This window comes from Castanea sativa, chromosome 2 (genome assembly GCF_040712315.1).
Source record: "Castanea sativa cultivar Marrone di Chiusa Pesio chromosome 2, ASM4071231v1".
NCBI lineage: Eukaryota > Viridiplantae > Streptophyta > Magnoliopsida > Fagales > Fagaceae > Castanea > Castanea sativa.
Genome location: NC_134014.1, coordinates 20480031 through 20496709, shown reverse-complemented (window position 1 = coordinate 20496709; position 16679 = coordinate 20480031). Strand labels below are relative to the sequence as shown.

The 16679-nt window shown below is 34.7% G+C and overlaps 1 protein-coding gene and 2 pseudogenes across 1 annotated transcript; 2 read left to right on the top strand and 1 right to left on the bottom strand.

Annotated features, from left to right (window-relative positions):
- Positions 1-3190: 3190 nt before the first annotated feature.
- Positions 3191-4358, bottom strand: LOC142626055 (metalloendoproteinase 2-MMP-like). The gene has a single exon (XM_075799826.1). The coding sequence runs from the start codon at positions 4327-4329 to the stop codon at positions 3388-3390; it is 942 nt and encodes a 313-aa protein (XP_075655941.1). The 5' UTR covers positions 4330-4358; the 3' UTR covers positions 3191-3387.
- A 5722-nt stretch (positions 4359-10080) lies between these two features.
- Positions 10081-11648, top strand: LOC142626432 (uncharacterized; annotated as a pseudogene).
- An 897-nt stretch (positions 11649-12545) lies between these two features.
- On the top strand, positions 12546-14295 carry LOC142623183 (putative indole-3-pyruvate monooxygenase YUCCA8; annotated as a pseudogene).
- The last annotated feature ends 2384 nt before the right edge of the window (positions 14296-16679 follow it).

Below are 16679 nucleotides of genomic sequence, written 5' to 3'. Positions count from 1 at the left end.
AATTTCTAAGGCCCGAGATGTAAATCAAAGCCAGATAAAAAATAGTGTTGATAGGCGTAATTGTGCGTTCGCATGAAATGGGTGAGACACATAATCTAAATATTATGTAAAACAAAACATCAAATGACACCTATATTAATATGCATGAACATGTTCATCTAAATATTAGAATTAATAAACTAATCATAAGTTTGCAATTAAATTCTAGCCCAATCATGCATGGCAATATTAATTCATAAATTTCCGAGACATGCTCAATACATTAATCACACAAACATGGAGCACGAAAACATTGAAATTAAAGATATATTTAGAGACTATACCTTTGTAGATCTTAATTTTGATTATAGGACATTTCTTTATGAATTTTCTGAAAAATTTTGGGAATAGTTTGGGTAATTATATGGGTTTTCTACCTGCATTTTTTAGTGGGAGTGGTGTTGTTTTAATTTTTTATAGCTATTAAGTAACAAATTAAATTTCTCACACTTACCTAAGAAACAGGGGAAATTATTGTGTACTCTCGGAGTACCATAAATGCGTACTCCATCTTCTCACATAAATGGTGGATCCCACTAATTAAATTCATGGTGGGACCCACCATTTATGTGAGAGGAGGGAGTACGCATTTATGATACTCCGAGAGTATCTAATAATTTTTCAAGAAATAGTGCCCCTGCACAAGGTATGTGTGTGCGTGCTCTTGGACCCTGGTTTTTCCACTATCCCAGTTTGATTTCTGTCCATTTTTACAGTTTTGAGGTAATAACTTCGCTTACTTGATTGGAGGCCTTACCAAACTCCGTTTTGCTCATTTTGGTATAGTTGGAAAGCTTGTACGACATTCTTTACAAACGTATCAACTTTGGGTAGTTTGGTAAGGTAATTCAGTCAACAAGTAGGGTGGTTCACATGGGAAATCTTCAAAATTGGTTTTTTATTGTTCTTGTACAAGCAATCTATAAATAAAGAGATGATCTTGATATGCCATTTTATTTTTTTTAAGATGTAGATAATTGCTCCTAGTTTTTGAAATTATCAGCTTTTTGGATCAACCATGGGTGAGTTGTCACAAATTTTTGCACAAAGAGGGCACCCAACTTGATTTGGACTAAATTTTGTCGGTTTTCCATGATTTTTTTTCCCATCTTTGCAAACATGCTTTTAGTCCTTTTTGATCTCTATTTAGCTCAAACAAGGTGATGTTCAAAACCTTGTGACATCTTTTTAAAGATACCAACTTCATAGCCTTTCTTTTCAAATTTTAAAAGCTAGAAATTTGGGAAAGTAGCATTGAACTCAAGTTTTTGTCCAAAAATTTCCACTTTGGTATTTTCTCGAATTCTTTTTGTTTGAGTGGAATTTTTGTGATTTGAACTTTCCAAATTGAGTCACAAGACCTTTTCAATGACCCCTTGCACCAAGCCAAGGTTTTTTTATCATGATTTAATTGAGATTTAACCTCAATTAATCATGATAAAGTTTTATGTTGGCTTGTAAGTAATCAAAAGGAAATTACTAAATATTTTATATGAGCATGTATTTATCCTGATTGAAAGATTAAAGTTTTTGTCAATTTTCGGTCAAATTTTGGTTTTCCGTGGTTAAACTTAGTGAATGATAGGAAACAGGTTGTGGGAGATGTATTTTGGTGTGATATGTTAGAAATTGGTGGTCAAATGATTTTTTCTTGTCTGTTTGACTATGGGTCAAGGCTTGATCAACGAGGGGCATTTTGGTCATTTAGCTCTTAATTCTTGAATTTGGTTAGTTTGACATTCAATTGGATCAAATTAACTTAATTTTTTCGACTCCTTTGATCTAAAGGAAAAAAAATTAAACAATTTTTTTTGAAATTTTATTGGTATAATTAGTCGAGAACATACAAAATGAGGTATCAATAGAGGACACTTGTGGTGCACTAGTGGGTGAGATATTAGGGCTTGTTTTCATAAGTGGCCTAGATCTAGGTTTATGATCGTTACTCTTGTAAATTTAGGAAACATGTTTCAACAATCACATTTTCCTATCAGGATGTCTTCCCTGGTACTAGGGGTAGTCTATCCCACAAACTCATCTTTTGACTCCTTTGTTTTTTCAGTCATTGAGTTTTACGTGAAGTTTTCCATTCACAATGATTCAATGGATGAGGATCTTAGATATATACATTTTTATCCATATTAATTTAAAAAAATTTATTTGTAAGATCAATGATGGAGCCAGAATTTTAGTCTAGAGGGTACAAAATTAAAAGTACAATTAATCTAAAACATATTAATCAATAATAATAATAATAACAAAATAAATAAAAAATTTTAAGAAAATATGAATACATTTCATATTATTAAAATAAATAAACAAAAATAACTAGTTCATAGTCATAGCTACTACAAATTTTACAAACTGATGTGGTAAAATGTGATTAGTGCTACTTAAACAATATAATGAATATATGTCTGAAATTATTTTTTGTAACTGGTGACATGCCAATTTGTAAGACATAGGTAGTAAAATTTGTAATATCTCTAACATCACTCAACAATAAAATGTTGTAATAGGTATCATAGTGAAAATGATGAAAATAATGATATTAAAGGAAAAAGAAAAAAAATAGTGAAATAGGTGCAAAACGTGGGACAGACGAGAGCTGCTTATAAGAATAGTGAAATTGGTGAAAAGGTTATTTGGTTTGGTCTTTGAGAATAACTTCTTTTTCCTTTATTTTTCTTGTATCAGAGTCACTTTCAAGTGGGAGTTCTTTTTTCTTTTCCTCTTTTTTTTTTTTTCTTTCTTTCTTTCTATGTCAGTGAGTAACTAGAGTAGACTACATATGCAAGGAATTTTAGGAGTCAAGGGGGCAGGTGCCCCCTCTACATCTGCCCCTGAGTAAGATGACTACTTTAACTATTATCCTTTTTTCGAAAGTGCCAAATTTTATAAGACATTTGTGTTGAAAGTCAATAATAAAATGTCCTAAATTTTTTGGTTATTATAGTTAAAATGAAATTAAAAAGTTTTATTAATCACATCATACAAATTTCCAAGTTGTATAATTCCATGATGGTTTAAAAATGAAGCATTATTATTTTACTTTATTTTTATGATTTGATAATTGGGGTGGAAGGATTTGAAAATTGTACATCTTCGTTGTAAACATCAAGATGTCTCAATTAAACTACAAAGCTAGCTCTTGAAAAAAATGAAATAGTATTATTACAACATGAAGTAAAATACAATCAAGCATCACTTTCTACCATGAGTTGGTTAAAAATTTATTTTCTCTCTTCTTTTCTCTACTTATATGGTCCAATAATTCTAGTGCCACGCATTTGCACTATGCTTTATTCTCTACCTGCTAATAATTGCATCCTGCAAATCCTTGAACACTTAAAAATTATATAAGGCTTTAATGCCATCAATATCATCCCTATGCAAACCTTGGGTCACCCCTGAACGTATGGCAGGCCACATGATGGCCCCTTCAACTTCGCTATGCCCTAACCCAAGAAGGTGCCCAATTTCATGCAAGGCAACTGTCTCCAAGTCATATGAACCTAGGACTGCTCCCACACTCCATTTTTCATCTGCATCATAATGGAATCTCCCATTAGTAGGAGAAAAAGCATGGGCTAGGGTTCCCCCAGCTCCATCGAAAGGGGCCCCATCTCCATGGTCCCCCCTATGAAAACCAATTTTGAGATCTGCATTTGTTTGATCTTGAGCCCTTGAGAACTTGAAGTGTGTGTTGGCAGCCCACGTTTCAAAAGCTTTTGCGACGGGACTCATTGCTTTAGTTGGGGTGCCAGGGAGAAATCCATAGGTGAGATGGTACTTAGAAGTTGGCCACTTGGGATTTCCTTGGAAAAAAGAATAGTGAGAGACAGTATGAAAAGAGCCATGGCGATGGTGATGTTTCTTCTTGCCTGAGCGCATCCAATTTGTACCATTGGTGATATCTGCCACCCCACAACGAGGCATCATCATTGTTGATACTGTGTTGGCATCCATTGACCCTGTGGCATTGAGATGGTAATTAAGTTGGTAAGTTTTAATTGCAAATTCCAAAAGTTCATCAAAATCATCATCATTGGTATGAGTTTGATTTTGAGAATGGTTATAGCTCAAATAACCAAATTTCTCAAGGTAGGCTTTGAGGTCATGGATGCCTTTGACCTTTTCTCCCTTGTGACATCCTTGAAGATGTTTGAGAAACTCAAACGGTGGTGATTTTTTGTCATGGATGTTTCTTGATGTTGCATGGGAAGGGAGAGGAAGAAGGAGAAGAAGGAGGAGAGTGAATGAAAACAGAGAAAAAACTTTATAAGACATTGCTGAGAAAGTTTGAAATAAAGCTAGAAGCTAGAACTTAATGGTGCAAAAGTGTTATAGTTTGGTTGCTATTTATAGATTATTAGGTAGAAGCGGCAAATTGATGAATCTTTTTCCAAGTCAGTCATACGTACATGACTTTTACTAGTAAAATGAAAGACTTCATAGAAGTAATGCTATAGACCAATTAATTAAAGACCGATACAATGAGCATTTTTTTGGGTGAGAAACAAGGAGCATTAGAATATTAAAAGGAGACCAATTCTCTAATATTGGGTCTTAACATATACTCTTGGACTGGCCTCGAACGGTCCAACACATTAGTCTTCAAACTTATAGATAAACTGATTAGCGGAAATTGCGGGCTTGGGAGGGCAGACATTCTAGAAATTCCAGAAAATCATATATGAAAATCATAGACAAAAGGGAATCATTTTTTTAATAATTTTAAATTATTTAATAGATCATATATATAATTTAATACACGTGACGTGTATGGTCTTATATTGACGGCCACGTAATAGCCCAATTTATAAGAAAAACTTTGAAAATTTATTATTATTTTTTCTGTTTTCTGTTTTTAGTTTTTTTTTTAATATTAATAAAAGATATAAATTTTACTCTAGTTTAATCTAAGTGTATATGTGTGTGAAGTTCCCTTTTGGAGACTTGAACCCTGGCCTTACTCCCCACACCCCACAAACACTTGTACAAGGGGTGGCAAAATTGGACACGACCCGCGAAACTGACACGACACGATACAAAATTAGTAGGTTATGGGTTGAGGCTTAATGGGTTCGTGTCATATTCGGGTTGACACGATAAACTCGTTTGATAAACGGGTTGGGTTAGGGTTCAACTTATGGAACCCATTTGACCCGTCTGACCAGTTTAATTAAATGAAATTTTACCAATATACCATTCAAACTATAGGTATATAAAATTATTAGTTGTTGTAGTTTATTTTCTTTGACGTATTGTGATTGATTATTTATGATATTGAGATATGCTTTAGTTTTGAATGATTATTTGTGATATAATTACTCATTAATTCTGAATTTTATGTTTAAAATATTTATTTGCTTGTTTTTCCATAAATGTTTTTCTTCATTTTGATAAAATCAGATAAACAGATCGACACGACTGACCCGTTTAATAAATGGGTCGTGTTAGGGTTGAGGAATCTTGACCCGTTTAATAAACATGTCGGGTTAGTGTTGAACCATTTAGTCGGATACGTATGAGTTGATACAACACGAACCTAACCCGTGAACACGAATTGCCACCCCTACTTGTACTTATAGAATGGTCATCGCATTAAGGATGTGGTCTTTTTTAGTTGTTAAGAGTTAAGACCTTTGACTCTCTGGTATCTAAAAGGAATAAATTGGAGAGAAAGAGAAAGAGAGTATACGGAATAAATAGAATTTATACTACATTTTGGGGTTCCGACAGTTAAATATTAACATTTGGAGGCCAAGAGCTTTTTAGCTTATTGACGCATCTTGGTATTTCAACTTATAAATCTAGGGTTCAAATCTTTCGTCCCTCAAATATTGAATCATCAAAAAAAAAAAACTATTGGAGATTCTTTGTGAGAAATTTATACTATGTTGAGATGCTACAGATTATGTGAGTTTAATATTGTATGTAATATTTATACAATGTGAGTTTACCATTTTGATTATCTCTTTTTAATCATAGTAAGTTCTAAAAGAAAAGTGTTCCTCCCACTATAACAATTAAGCACTACAAAAAACTAGTTCTATAGCCACTTTTTTTTTTTTTTTTTAGCAGATTCAAAAACCACCACTAAGAAGACCTAATATGGCACTTTTAGAAACTGCTACAATAAGTTGACCTATTATGGCGCTTCAAAAATGCTGTTTTAGGTTCAGTTTTTTGTAGTGAAGCATTTCATATAATCGCAGTTTCTAAGAAAGTGCGCCTAGCTCATACAAGAAGGCCATGAAACACGCCTTAGACTTTGTCTTGTTTTAGGAATTGAATCAATTAATTTTTCTTTTGGAGAAGGAGCTGAATCAGTTAATATGATAAATGAGACTTGAGAATAACGCTAGGAGTCTCTTATAAATGCCAGTCTATTGGCTAATCAAAGTCATAACGAATGACTCAAAAAGGAAAATCAAGGTTTTGTTTTTTGAGAAACAAAAGGAATCAAGCTGTTTTCACAAGATAAGAGCACGTCGCATAATATATTCTCATTCGTATAGTCTATGAATGGCACACAAACTTTTAGACTTTTACGCCGTGATTTCCAATTTTTGTAACCATGGCTTCAAATTTCAGAAGCTTTTTTGCTTCAAAGTTTAGAAGCTTTTTTTTCATCACTTGGTGGACTAAACACAATTTGAGGCTAAGGCGAAAACTTTTTATGGGTTTTATGTATTTAAATATCAATTATTAATATTTAATTTATTAAGAATTAATTTGATTATTCCTACAACAGTCATCCGCCCTACCAACTGAGCTAAGGTTGGACTTTGTGAAAGAGTGTAATTAAGTATGTGTGTTTATTGGTTAGTTTGTTTCTCAAAAAAAATTTAATTTTAATTTTTTTTGTATTAAGATTTTTATGTATTTAAAATCATTTATTTCTTAATTTTTAATATGACTAATTTACTTGATCGATGCTAACTAGAGATGCTACAAATTTTACTACATATGTCTTACAAACTAGTGTGTTAATATTCTATAGTAATATTTGTAATAGTTTTAGCATTTTTTATTTACTTTGTGGTGATTTGGTTGGATTTAAATTAATTTATAATTTTTTTTTTTTGTTGAAGCATACTAACGCTATTATAAATTTTACTACAAAAAACTTACAAATTGATATGAAAAAGGATATGATTGGTGACACTTTAATAAGATAATAAATGAGTATTTGAATTATTTCTTATGATTAGTAACAGGGACGAAGCCAGGACTTAGAGTTAAGGGGGGGTAGGTCTGTTGTTGGCTATGTGCAGCAGCTCCGACATTTGGCTTTATTACTAGCTGTTTGAGGGATTTGTTTTTGGTGTGTGTGACTTTGATGTTGGGTAAGGATAAAATAATTTTATTTAAAAATTTTAAAGGGCCGGGTTTTTTGTGTTGGGTAAAATTGGTTAATTGGGCTTATTTTGTTTTAAAATTTTTTTCAACAATTCTTAAACTCACACTTTTAGTCTAACTACATTGGGGTACAATTGACTTATATGTGTGCTCTGTGTAAGAATGAAAAGGTTCAAGAAGCCTTGGAAATGATCGGTGAAATTCTAGGAAATGATGATACATAATGATATATTTACGTTTGAATCTATAATATCAAGACTGTTCAATGGTCACAAAGATGGAATGATTTTGCCATTTATTTTATATCAGCAAATTGTCACAAGTTGTATACATAGTATGATTTTTGACAATTTTTTTATGAAATGGTTTTTGCCATTTGAAAAATTCATTATTAAGTTTTATTTTATTTTATTTATTTTTTAAGGTGATTTACTTTTAAAAAAAAATTTATTACTCAAGTTCAAGAATATTAAAATGTTACTTTAACAAAAATCAGTTTCAAGAATTTTAAAATTAATTAGTATTTTGATCATCCATCCATCATACTTATGTACATAAATTGTACATTGCAAGAAGTAAATCAATTTGATGAGGCACAAATCACATAAGAACTATGTTAAATGAATAAAATAAATATTCAGCCTTAAAAAAAATAAAAAATAAAAGGCGTAAATACACTTTTAATCCCTACATTTTGACGTTTTTTCATTTTAGTCCCTACATTTTATTTTTATTACTTTTAGTCCCTAAACCAATTAACGCGTGTTATTTTCGTCCTTTCCGTCAGTCAACCGACAGAAACTGCTGAGGTGGCTACCGGAGGAATTAAAATATTATAAATAATGCCACGTCACCATGACACGTCAGCATATAAATTTAAAAAATATATATTAATTTTAACAAAATTAAAAAAACATAAAAAGAAAATTTAAAACATAAAAATACATTATATTTGAATAAAAATAACCAAGAAGATGAACCAAATCACAGTAACACAAGAACATGAAAGAACACACAAACACTCACAAATACACACTTTTCTTTCCTTCACTCAAACTCACTCAAAAAAACAACAGCTCTCTCTTCTCTCTCAAATGTAACAAAAACAATAGCTCTCTCTCTCTCTCTCTCTCTCTCTCTCTCTCTCTCTCTCTCTCTCTCTCTCTCTCTCTCTCTCTCCTTCAAAAATGTCATCTTTTGGGGGGTCAAGAGACTCAAGAGGCAAACCCATCACCCATGGCCAACACCACCATGCCAATCCACGCCAAAACCCATCACCCACAACCCACCACCACAACACACTGATCTAGAAACCTAGAAACCCAACTGATCTCCACCATTAGAAACCCACAAGAACGCTCCCCCATGGCCTTAAACAGCAGCCTTACGAACAGCCCCACCACGCTTTCGTTGTTACCATTAGTGTTGCCGGCACAGGAAGGGGGCTTGAGGTAGAGGTTGGAGAGCGAGCCAATGGCATCACGGACGGCGGAGTCAGAGTCCTTGAGGTGCTTGATGATGTGGGCGATGATTTTGGTGAGGTGGGCGGAGGAGGAGTCGGGGTGGGCGGCGCAGGTGAAGGCGAGGAGGCAGAGGGAGTCCTTGCGGGCGGAGGGTTTGGGGTTGGAGGAAACGGCATCGTAGAGGGAGTTGAGGAGCATTGGGAGAGCTTCAGTGGAGAGGTTTTGGATTGTGGTTTGGAGATGGCAATTTGGTGAGTGTCGTGATCGGACAGTTTCGAGAGAGAGGTCAGGATTTTTTGATTCAGCTCCACCATTGCTAGGTGGGTTGATATGGACGGAGATCTTGTGTTTTGCGTTGTGCCTTTTGGGTTGGATTTGGGTTCTTGCTGCTATTGTTGTTGTTGTTGGGATGACATTTTTGAAGGAATGAGAGAGAGAGAAGAGAGAGCTGTTGTTTTTGTTACATTTGAGATCTGGGTGTTATTTTTTTGAGTGAGTTTGAGTGAAGGAAAGAAAAATGTGTGTATTTGTGAGCGTTTTTCTTTGTTTTTTTTAGTACTGTTCTTGTTATCTGGGTTTGCGTTCTTATGCTCTTATGATCTGGGTTTGTGTTCTTTCATGTTCTTGTGTTCCTGTGATTTGGTTCATCTTCTTGGTTATTTTTATTCAAATATAATGTATTTTTATGTTTTAAATTTTCTTTTTATGTTTTTTAATTTTGTTAAAATTAATATATATTTTTTAAATTTATATCCTGACATGTCATGGTGACGTGGTATTATTTATAATATTTTAATTCCTCTGGCAGCCACCTCAGCAATTTCCGTCGGTTGACTGACAGAAATGACGAAAATAACACGCGTCAATTGGTTTAGGAACTAAAAGTAATAAAAATAAAATGTAGGGACTAAAATAGAAAAATGTCAAGAAGTAAATCAATTTGACGAGGCACAAATCACATAAGAAATATGTTAAATGAATAAAAGAAATATTCAGCCTTAAAAAAAATAAAAAATAAAAATTTAAAAGAGCAACAAAACAAGCGGGAAATCCATAAAGCGAAGTTGGGAAAGCTTAAGAAAAGTGACAAAAGTGCCACAAAGTACATGGTTTCAAATATCCAATAGAAAAACGCCACGTCATAATACCCAGCGATCTCATTATAAAATTTAGAGTGAGTCACTGAATTCTGAACTGAACCCTATAAACACCTAAGATGACATAACGGCTCTTTTTCTCTTTCAGAAAGCTTTCTGAACTTCTTGAGACCAAAGAAAGCTCTCTCTCTCTCTCACACAATCACGCCCCCATTGATTCTGAAAACACACACAAGGAGAAAGCTTCTTTCTGAAACTGAAACGACTCGTTTTGGTCAGAAACAAACATTGCAATTTACAACACACTAGATTTTTTGTTGCCTTCTTCCACTAACTCAGACTGAGAGGTACCTTCATTTTTAAAGCAATTTCTAGACTATACTTTTCTTTTCCATTTTGGGTTTTCTTTATTGTTTGATTTTTTTTTTTCTGGGTTTTATCGCAAAAGGGTTTGTGATTTTTTTTTTTCTTGAAAACTTCAATATTGTTACTTGAATATTAGGGTTTCATATTGGGTTTTTCGTTGATTGTGGGGGAAATATTCCGTTTGGGTTTTTCTTGATTATTTTATTTTTAGGGTTTGAATTTTCTGGGGTTTGTTGTAAAAGGGTTTGTGTTGTTTCAGATTAGGAAATTCAGTTTACTTTTTCGGGTTTGGGGTTTTTGATTGTTGTGGGGTTTATTGCAAGAGGGTTTTTGATTTGGGAAATTCCACGTTGTTACTTCAATCTTGGTGTTTCTGGAATTTTTGTTGAGCGGGTGCATTATTGGAATTGTCTGGAAAGGTTTCACATGGTCATGGACAATCCTGATCAGAAGAAGAGGAAGAGGAAGACTAGAGGAGACTCTGTCGCTGAGACACTGGCTAAGTGGAAAGAACGCAATGCTGCCCAGTTTGAGTCTCCTAAAGTTCAGGCCAAAGGGACAAAGAAAGGGTGTTGTATGAAAGGAAGAGGAGGACCTGAAAATCCACAGTGCCATTACAGAGGGGTTAGACAGAGGTCATGGTGTAAATGGGTGGCAGAGATTTGTGAGCCGAGTGGCGGTTAGAGACTCTGGCTTGGGACTTTCAAGACTGCAGTTGATGCTGCGTCCGCTTATGATGAAGCTGCTTCAACAATGTATGGTTCCTCTGCTCGACTTAACTTTCCAGATATCACAAGTCGCACATCCCCAATGGAATCTGTGAAGGATTGCTGCTGGACTTCCTCTGAATCAGTCCCTTATTCAACATTGGGAAGTCCTGTGGGATCTGAATCCACAACTGCGGCAACCCCTTCTGAGTTTTGTGCTGATGAGGATTCTCTGTATTATCTTGTCACTGAAGCTGACATGCCAAGTTTGGTGGGGATAGAGGACGAGGATGAGTCAACTGGTGTGTCTGAGTTTTGTGCTGATGAGGGTACTCTGTATTATCCTGTCACTGAAGCTAAGGATGAGTCTACTTGTATGGCAAAATATTTTGGGGAAAATGGACAGGAGAACTTGCAGGATAGTTCAGAAAATGTAAATTTTATGTATGAAATTATGGCTCTATTAAACGATCCTGTTGGCAACACAGATTCAGTGCTGGGTTTTGGTTATGATGCTGATCAACTAGGATTGGGGAAATTTTAGCAGGTTCTTTAACAGTATGCCACTTATACCACTTATTGGAGTGAACTTTTAAGGTTTAGACTTTGTGTAAATGTCTAGTTTTGGTCGGTATTAGTACACTTGTCAAAAAGTTTTGGTAGGGTATTTTTATTCGCTTACTGATTCTGTGTAAAAATTTATACTTAATGTAAATGTCTAGTTTTGGTGAGCATTACTATTAGTACTATTAGTTATCACTTATCAAAAAGTTTTGGTAGTATATTTGTATTTGCATGCTGGATTCTGTTTTGAGGTTTAGCCTTCATGTAAATGTCTAGTTTTGGTCATAATAGAATTACTTATCAACAAGTTTTTGTAGCAAATTTGTATTTTTTATTATTATTCTGGTTTACCATATAATTTTTTAATTCAAAATCTTCCCATTTTTTTGTTCTCCCCCCTTTCTCTCTATCTTTTTCCTTCTCAATTGATATTTTGCTATGTGTTTCTATAATTGCCTGTTAATGTGTTTCTATAATTTCTATATGGTATAGGTAGTGTCTTATGCTGAATTTTAACTCCTGTGGTTGGTGATGCTGTCAATATCTGTTATTTTTCTGTTATTATTCGAGTTTGGACTATTCTTTAAATAATCACCTATGGCACAGCTTGTTACTGGTGGCTCTGCTTCTATCTGCCTCTGAATTTCTTTCATTTTTCAATGGACCATGTAGTTGAAAGTTAGAACTTAATATTTTTGTAATATGACTGATTTCATTCTATATACTGTTTATTTGAGGTAAGATATTGTATTGCAGAACCCTATTGGTTTAACCTATTGATTTAAAATGACAATGCCCATAAAGCCTGCAGTATCAATATCATTTCTAATGCTATCTTAATAGTATTTGGTAGCATAAATTTTGAAGGATTTTAAAATTTCAATGCATATTAGGTTAGAAAAATTTAACTCCGCCTGTGTTGGTGCTTAGTACCATATGTTTTGTTCACAGCCGGTCCCAAGCCCGGAAAAAGGAAGAGGGTTGCGGTAGGTAGCCGCATAAAATTTAGTCACTCTATTATGAATGGATCCATGATTTCGACTCAAAAGAATTTGGGTCCAAGACTTGGTTGTTGTTGTATTAGGTTAGTTGAAATTTATTATTTGAGTGCTCAAAATTTGCATATTTTCAAGGAAGCTAACAAGTGTGCAACTAACTTGATACAGTAACAGCAACGACCAAGCAATAGTCCAAAATTATTTTTGATAATTCGATAGTTGGGAGTGGGGGTATTTGAGTCCTGGGTGTTTTCATTGGAAACTCCAGGAAGTGCCAACCAATTGAGTTATAAGGCTCTTGGCTTAGTACAAAATTATTTGAGTGCTCAAAAGTTGGCATATTTTTTCCAACATATTCTAAAAAAATTGATTTTGGATTTTTGTTGTATTAGGCTATTTTGTTAGCTTTTTTATTAGATTCATATACGCACTTGCACCCTTGTGAATGCAAGTACTAGTTGTGTGGTGTGGTAATTTAGGCATGGAAGTTTCCCTTAATCTTCGCAACTACAGTGCCTCTTCATCCTTGGCGGTTTGTAGCTCGGTGAGTACTATTAATTGATTCCATGTAGTGCTAGATTAAGATCGGGTTCAGACTTAGGAACGCTTGTTCTAATAGTCCGAAAAGCTTAAGTTATTAGAAAATAGTAAACTTAATCATTTAACCAATATTTTAATGGTATTCTGTTTAGCTACTGCATGTCTTGCCAAGAGAATTTTGTGGAAAAGCTACATTTGAATTGGCGGTTCCAATGATGAAATGGCGCTACCCCATTGGCTAGTTGACATTTGACAAGCTCCTCTTGTTTCTATCATCATTAGTGCTTGGAAACATTGAGAAATATGGGTTGAACAGGCCGGCAGTTGGGCCAATGCAGCTCAAGAACACTAATGGGCAGACTCCTTTGTTGGAAATTTGTGCATTGGGCAAAATCAAATCTGGTGCTATTAAGGTGGTTCCTGGAATCAAGAAGTTCTTAAGTGAACAAGTTGAGCTTGTAAATGGTGAAAAGCTTGATATTGATTCAGTTGGGGGAAAATGGCTACTTGCTACTGGATACCGCTACAATGTCCCTTCTTGGCTTCAAGCGAGAAGGTTTCTAATTTCTGTCTATCTTATTTTTTTGGTGTTTGAAGGGCAGTTTTGATGGTTGGTTTTTAAACGAAAGAATAAGGAAGTTGTTAAGTTGATTTACCTGCATTTATGCCAGTTTTGAATTTGTCCTATTAACTCACAAAAATATAAATTCTTTTAGAGTCTCAAAATGTTTAGAAGCTTCCTTCAATGATTGTTTTGTAATTGATATTTTTGTCTGTATTGTTATAAATACAGGAAGGTGAATTCTTCTCCAAGAATAGTTTTCCAAAGGCACCGTTCCCAAATGGGTGGCAAGGACATAGTGGGCTCTATGCAGTTGGGTTCACTAGGAGAGGGCTCTCTGGTGCATCCTCAGATTCCATGAGAATAGCACAAGATCTTGGCCAACTCTGGATAGAGGAAACCTACCAAAAGAAACGGCTTGCCTTATATTAAATAAAAATAATGACATTGTATAAACACAAAAAGAAAGAAACAGATAGCACAGGGTCAGAGCCCTCTCCGAAGGCTCAAGTTTTCAGATGTTTTGGGCATTTTGCAAACTGAGGATGATGAGGTTTCTTCTTTTTGTTACTTTTTTTCTTTTTTTCTTTTGTTGTTGTTGTTGTTGTTGTGGAAGTTTCATACAGTTTGTGTAACATATTCATTGATGAAGTCAAATGACAAAAACTCCTTTTTTCAATTTTATATTTTGTGTGTTGTCTTGTATCTCTATTCTAGTTTCAAATTAAGAAAGGCTTGATAGCACATATCAGAATAGTTAACATTATTTGTACTTTTCCTAGTACATTGTCAGATCAAATATGAGAATTTCCTTCACTTCAATTTTAATAAGAGACTTTAATTGAGCTAAACTAGAACCAACTTAAAGCTTCAAAGTTGAAATAGTAACAAAAAAGACATAGAGGTGTGCAATTACTTTTCCCTGGGATTAAATGGATCCCAAACTGTAAGATAATTGTTCTTACTGCCTAGCTTGAGGCATAAACCCAGATTATTGAAACTTTGAATAAACCCAAGTCATTGTATCTTGATTACTGTCGCCATAGAGTAATTACTAATTAGAGAAGTTATAAATGTAAAGGAAACTTGGCATCAAAAGGATAAAATTGTATATCTACCACAAAAAAAAAAAAAAAGAGTAAATCACATCTATCAAAATCTATTAGCCACTGATAAGGTTTTTTAATGGATTGCTAATGACTTTGTTATGCATAGGCATGGGTAAAGTTGATGCAGTGGATTCCTACCAATTATGGTTCTACTTCAACTAGGCGCAGTGGTACTAATAAGGAGCGGGCTCTGTTTGTCCCTAAATGAACCTGAAGATACTTTCCTGGAATATTAGAGGATTGAATGAGGTTGAGAAGAGGCTTCAGATTCGTAATTTGTTGCATGCATGGAGGCCTGATATTGATATTGTGAGTTTGCAGGAGACTAAACTTGAATGGATTACTAGAGGAATTGTTAGGAGTATATGAAGCTGTCCATATGTAGATTGGTTGTACCTGGGTTCAGAAGGTGCTTTTGGAGGTATTGTCTTGATGTGGGAACCAAGGGCAATGGAAAAGGTGGAGGAAGCAGTAGGGCGCTTTTCTGTTTCATGCAAATTTAAAAATGTAGGTGATCAATTTGAGTGGGCTTTTACTGGTATATATGGGCCAAATTTAAACAAGAGGCGTAGGAAAATGTGGGAGGAGCTTATAGGACTAATTAGTTGGTGGGATGTGCCATGGTGTCTAGGAGGTGATTTTAATATAATTTGCTTTCCTTCGGAAAGATTAGGGGCTGCAAGTCATACTCGGGCTACGTATGGATTTTCTGATTTTATCTCTCTTCATGTGCTGATGGATATACTGATGGAAGGAGGTCTTTATACTTGGTCCAATACTTCCTCTGCTTCTAGATTAGATCGGTTTCTTTTTTCTCCGCTCATGGCGGATTACTTCACTCTATTTTCACAAAAAAGGTTGTCCAGAGTACTTTCAGACCACTACCCAATTTTGTTGGAAGGGGGGGGGGGGGGAGGGAGTCATGGGAGAGGTAGAAGACCTTTTTCGTTTTGAAAATATGTGGTTGAGGGTGGAAAATTTTGTTGATAAAGTGAAAGCCTGGTGGGAATCCTATTTGTTCCAAGGAAATCCTAGTTTTATACTAGCTAAGAAATTGGCAGCTTTGAAGTTGGATCTAAAAAAATGGAATGAAGCAGAATTTGGCAATGTCACTTTTAAGAAACAGCAACTTTGGAACAAATTGAATGGTTTAGATGTTATAGAGGAGACTCATCATTTAACAGCCGAGGAAAAGTTAGAACAAGTTAATCTCCGTACTAATATTGAAAAGCTCACCCTTTTTGAATAGATTAGTTGGAGGCAGAAGTCTAGGGTGCTTCACTTGAGGGAGGAGAATGCAAATACCAAATTTTTTCATAGAATGGCTAATTCCAATAGAACAAATAACGGTATTGAGAGCCTTATGGTTGATGGAATCTTGTCTTCTGATCAAGGTATGAATGTTGATTGTATTACTCAATTCTTTATGAATTTATACTCTGAGCAGCAAGTTGTTTGACCTTTTCCAGAAGTCTTGGTATTTCCAAGGATATCTGGTGATAATGTAGATTGGCTCTAAAGACCCTTTGAGGAGGCAGAAATCTTTGATGTCATACAAAATTTTTATGGTGATAAATCGCCTGGACCGGATGGGTTTCCAATGGCCTTCTTCCAAGCTTGTTGGGGAATTCTCAAACCTAATCTTATGGCTTTATTTCATCATTTTTTTTGCTAAAGGTCAATTTGAGAAAAGTTTGAATGCAACATTCATCACTCTCATCCCTAAAAAAAATGCAGCAATTGAAGTCAAGGATTGGGGGGGGGGGGAGTGGGTTTATAAGATCATTGCTAAAGTCTTAGCCACTAGACTTCGCACGGTTATGGAAGATATAATTTCATCTTCGCAGAATGCTTTTGTGAGGAGCA

What these genes read in the sequence shown, in the direction of transcription:
- LOC142626055 (XM_075799826.1), bottom strand. Translation starts at nt 4,329, where the DNA reads ATGTCTTATAAAGTTTTTTCTCTGTTTTCATTCACTCTCCTCCTTCTT.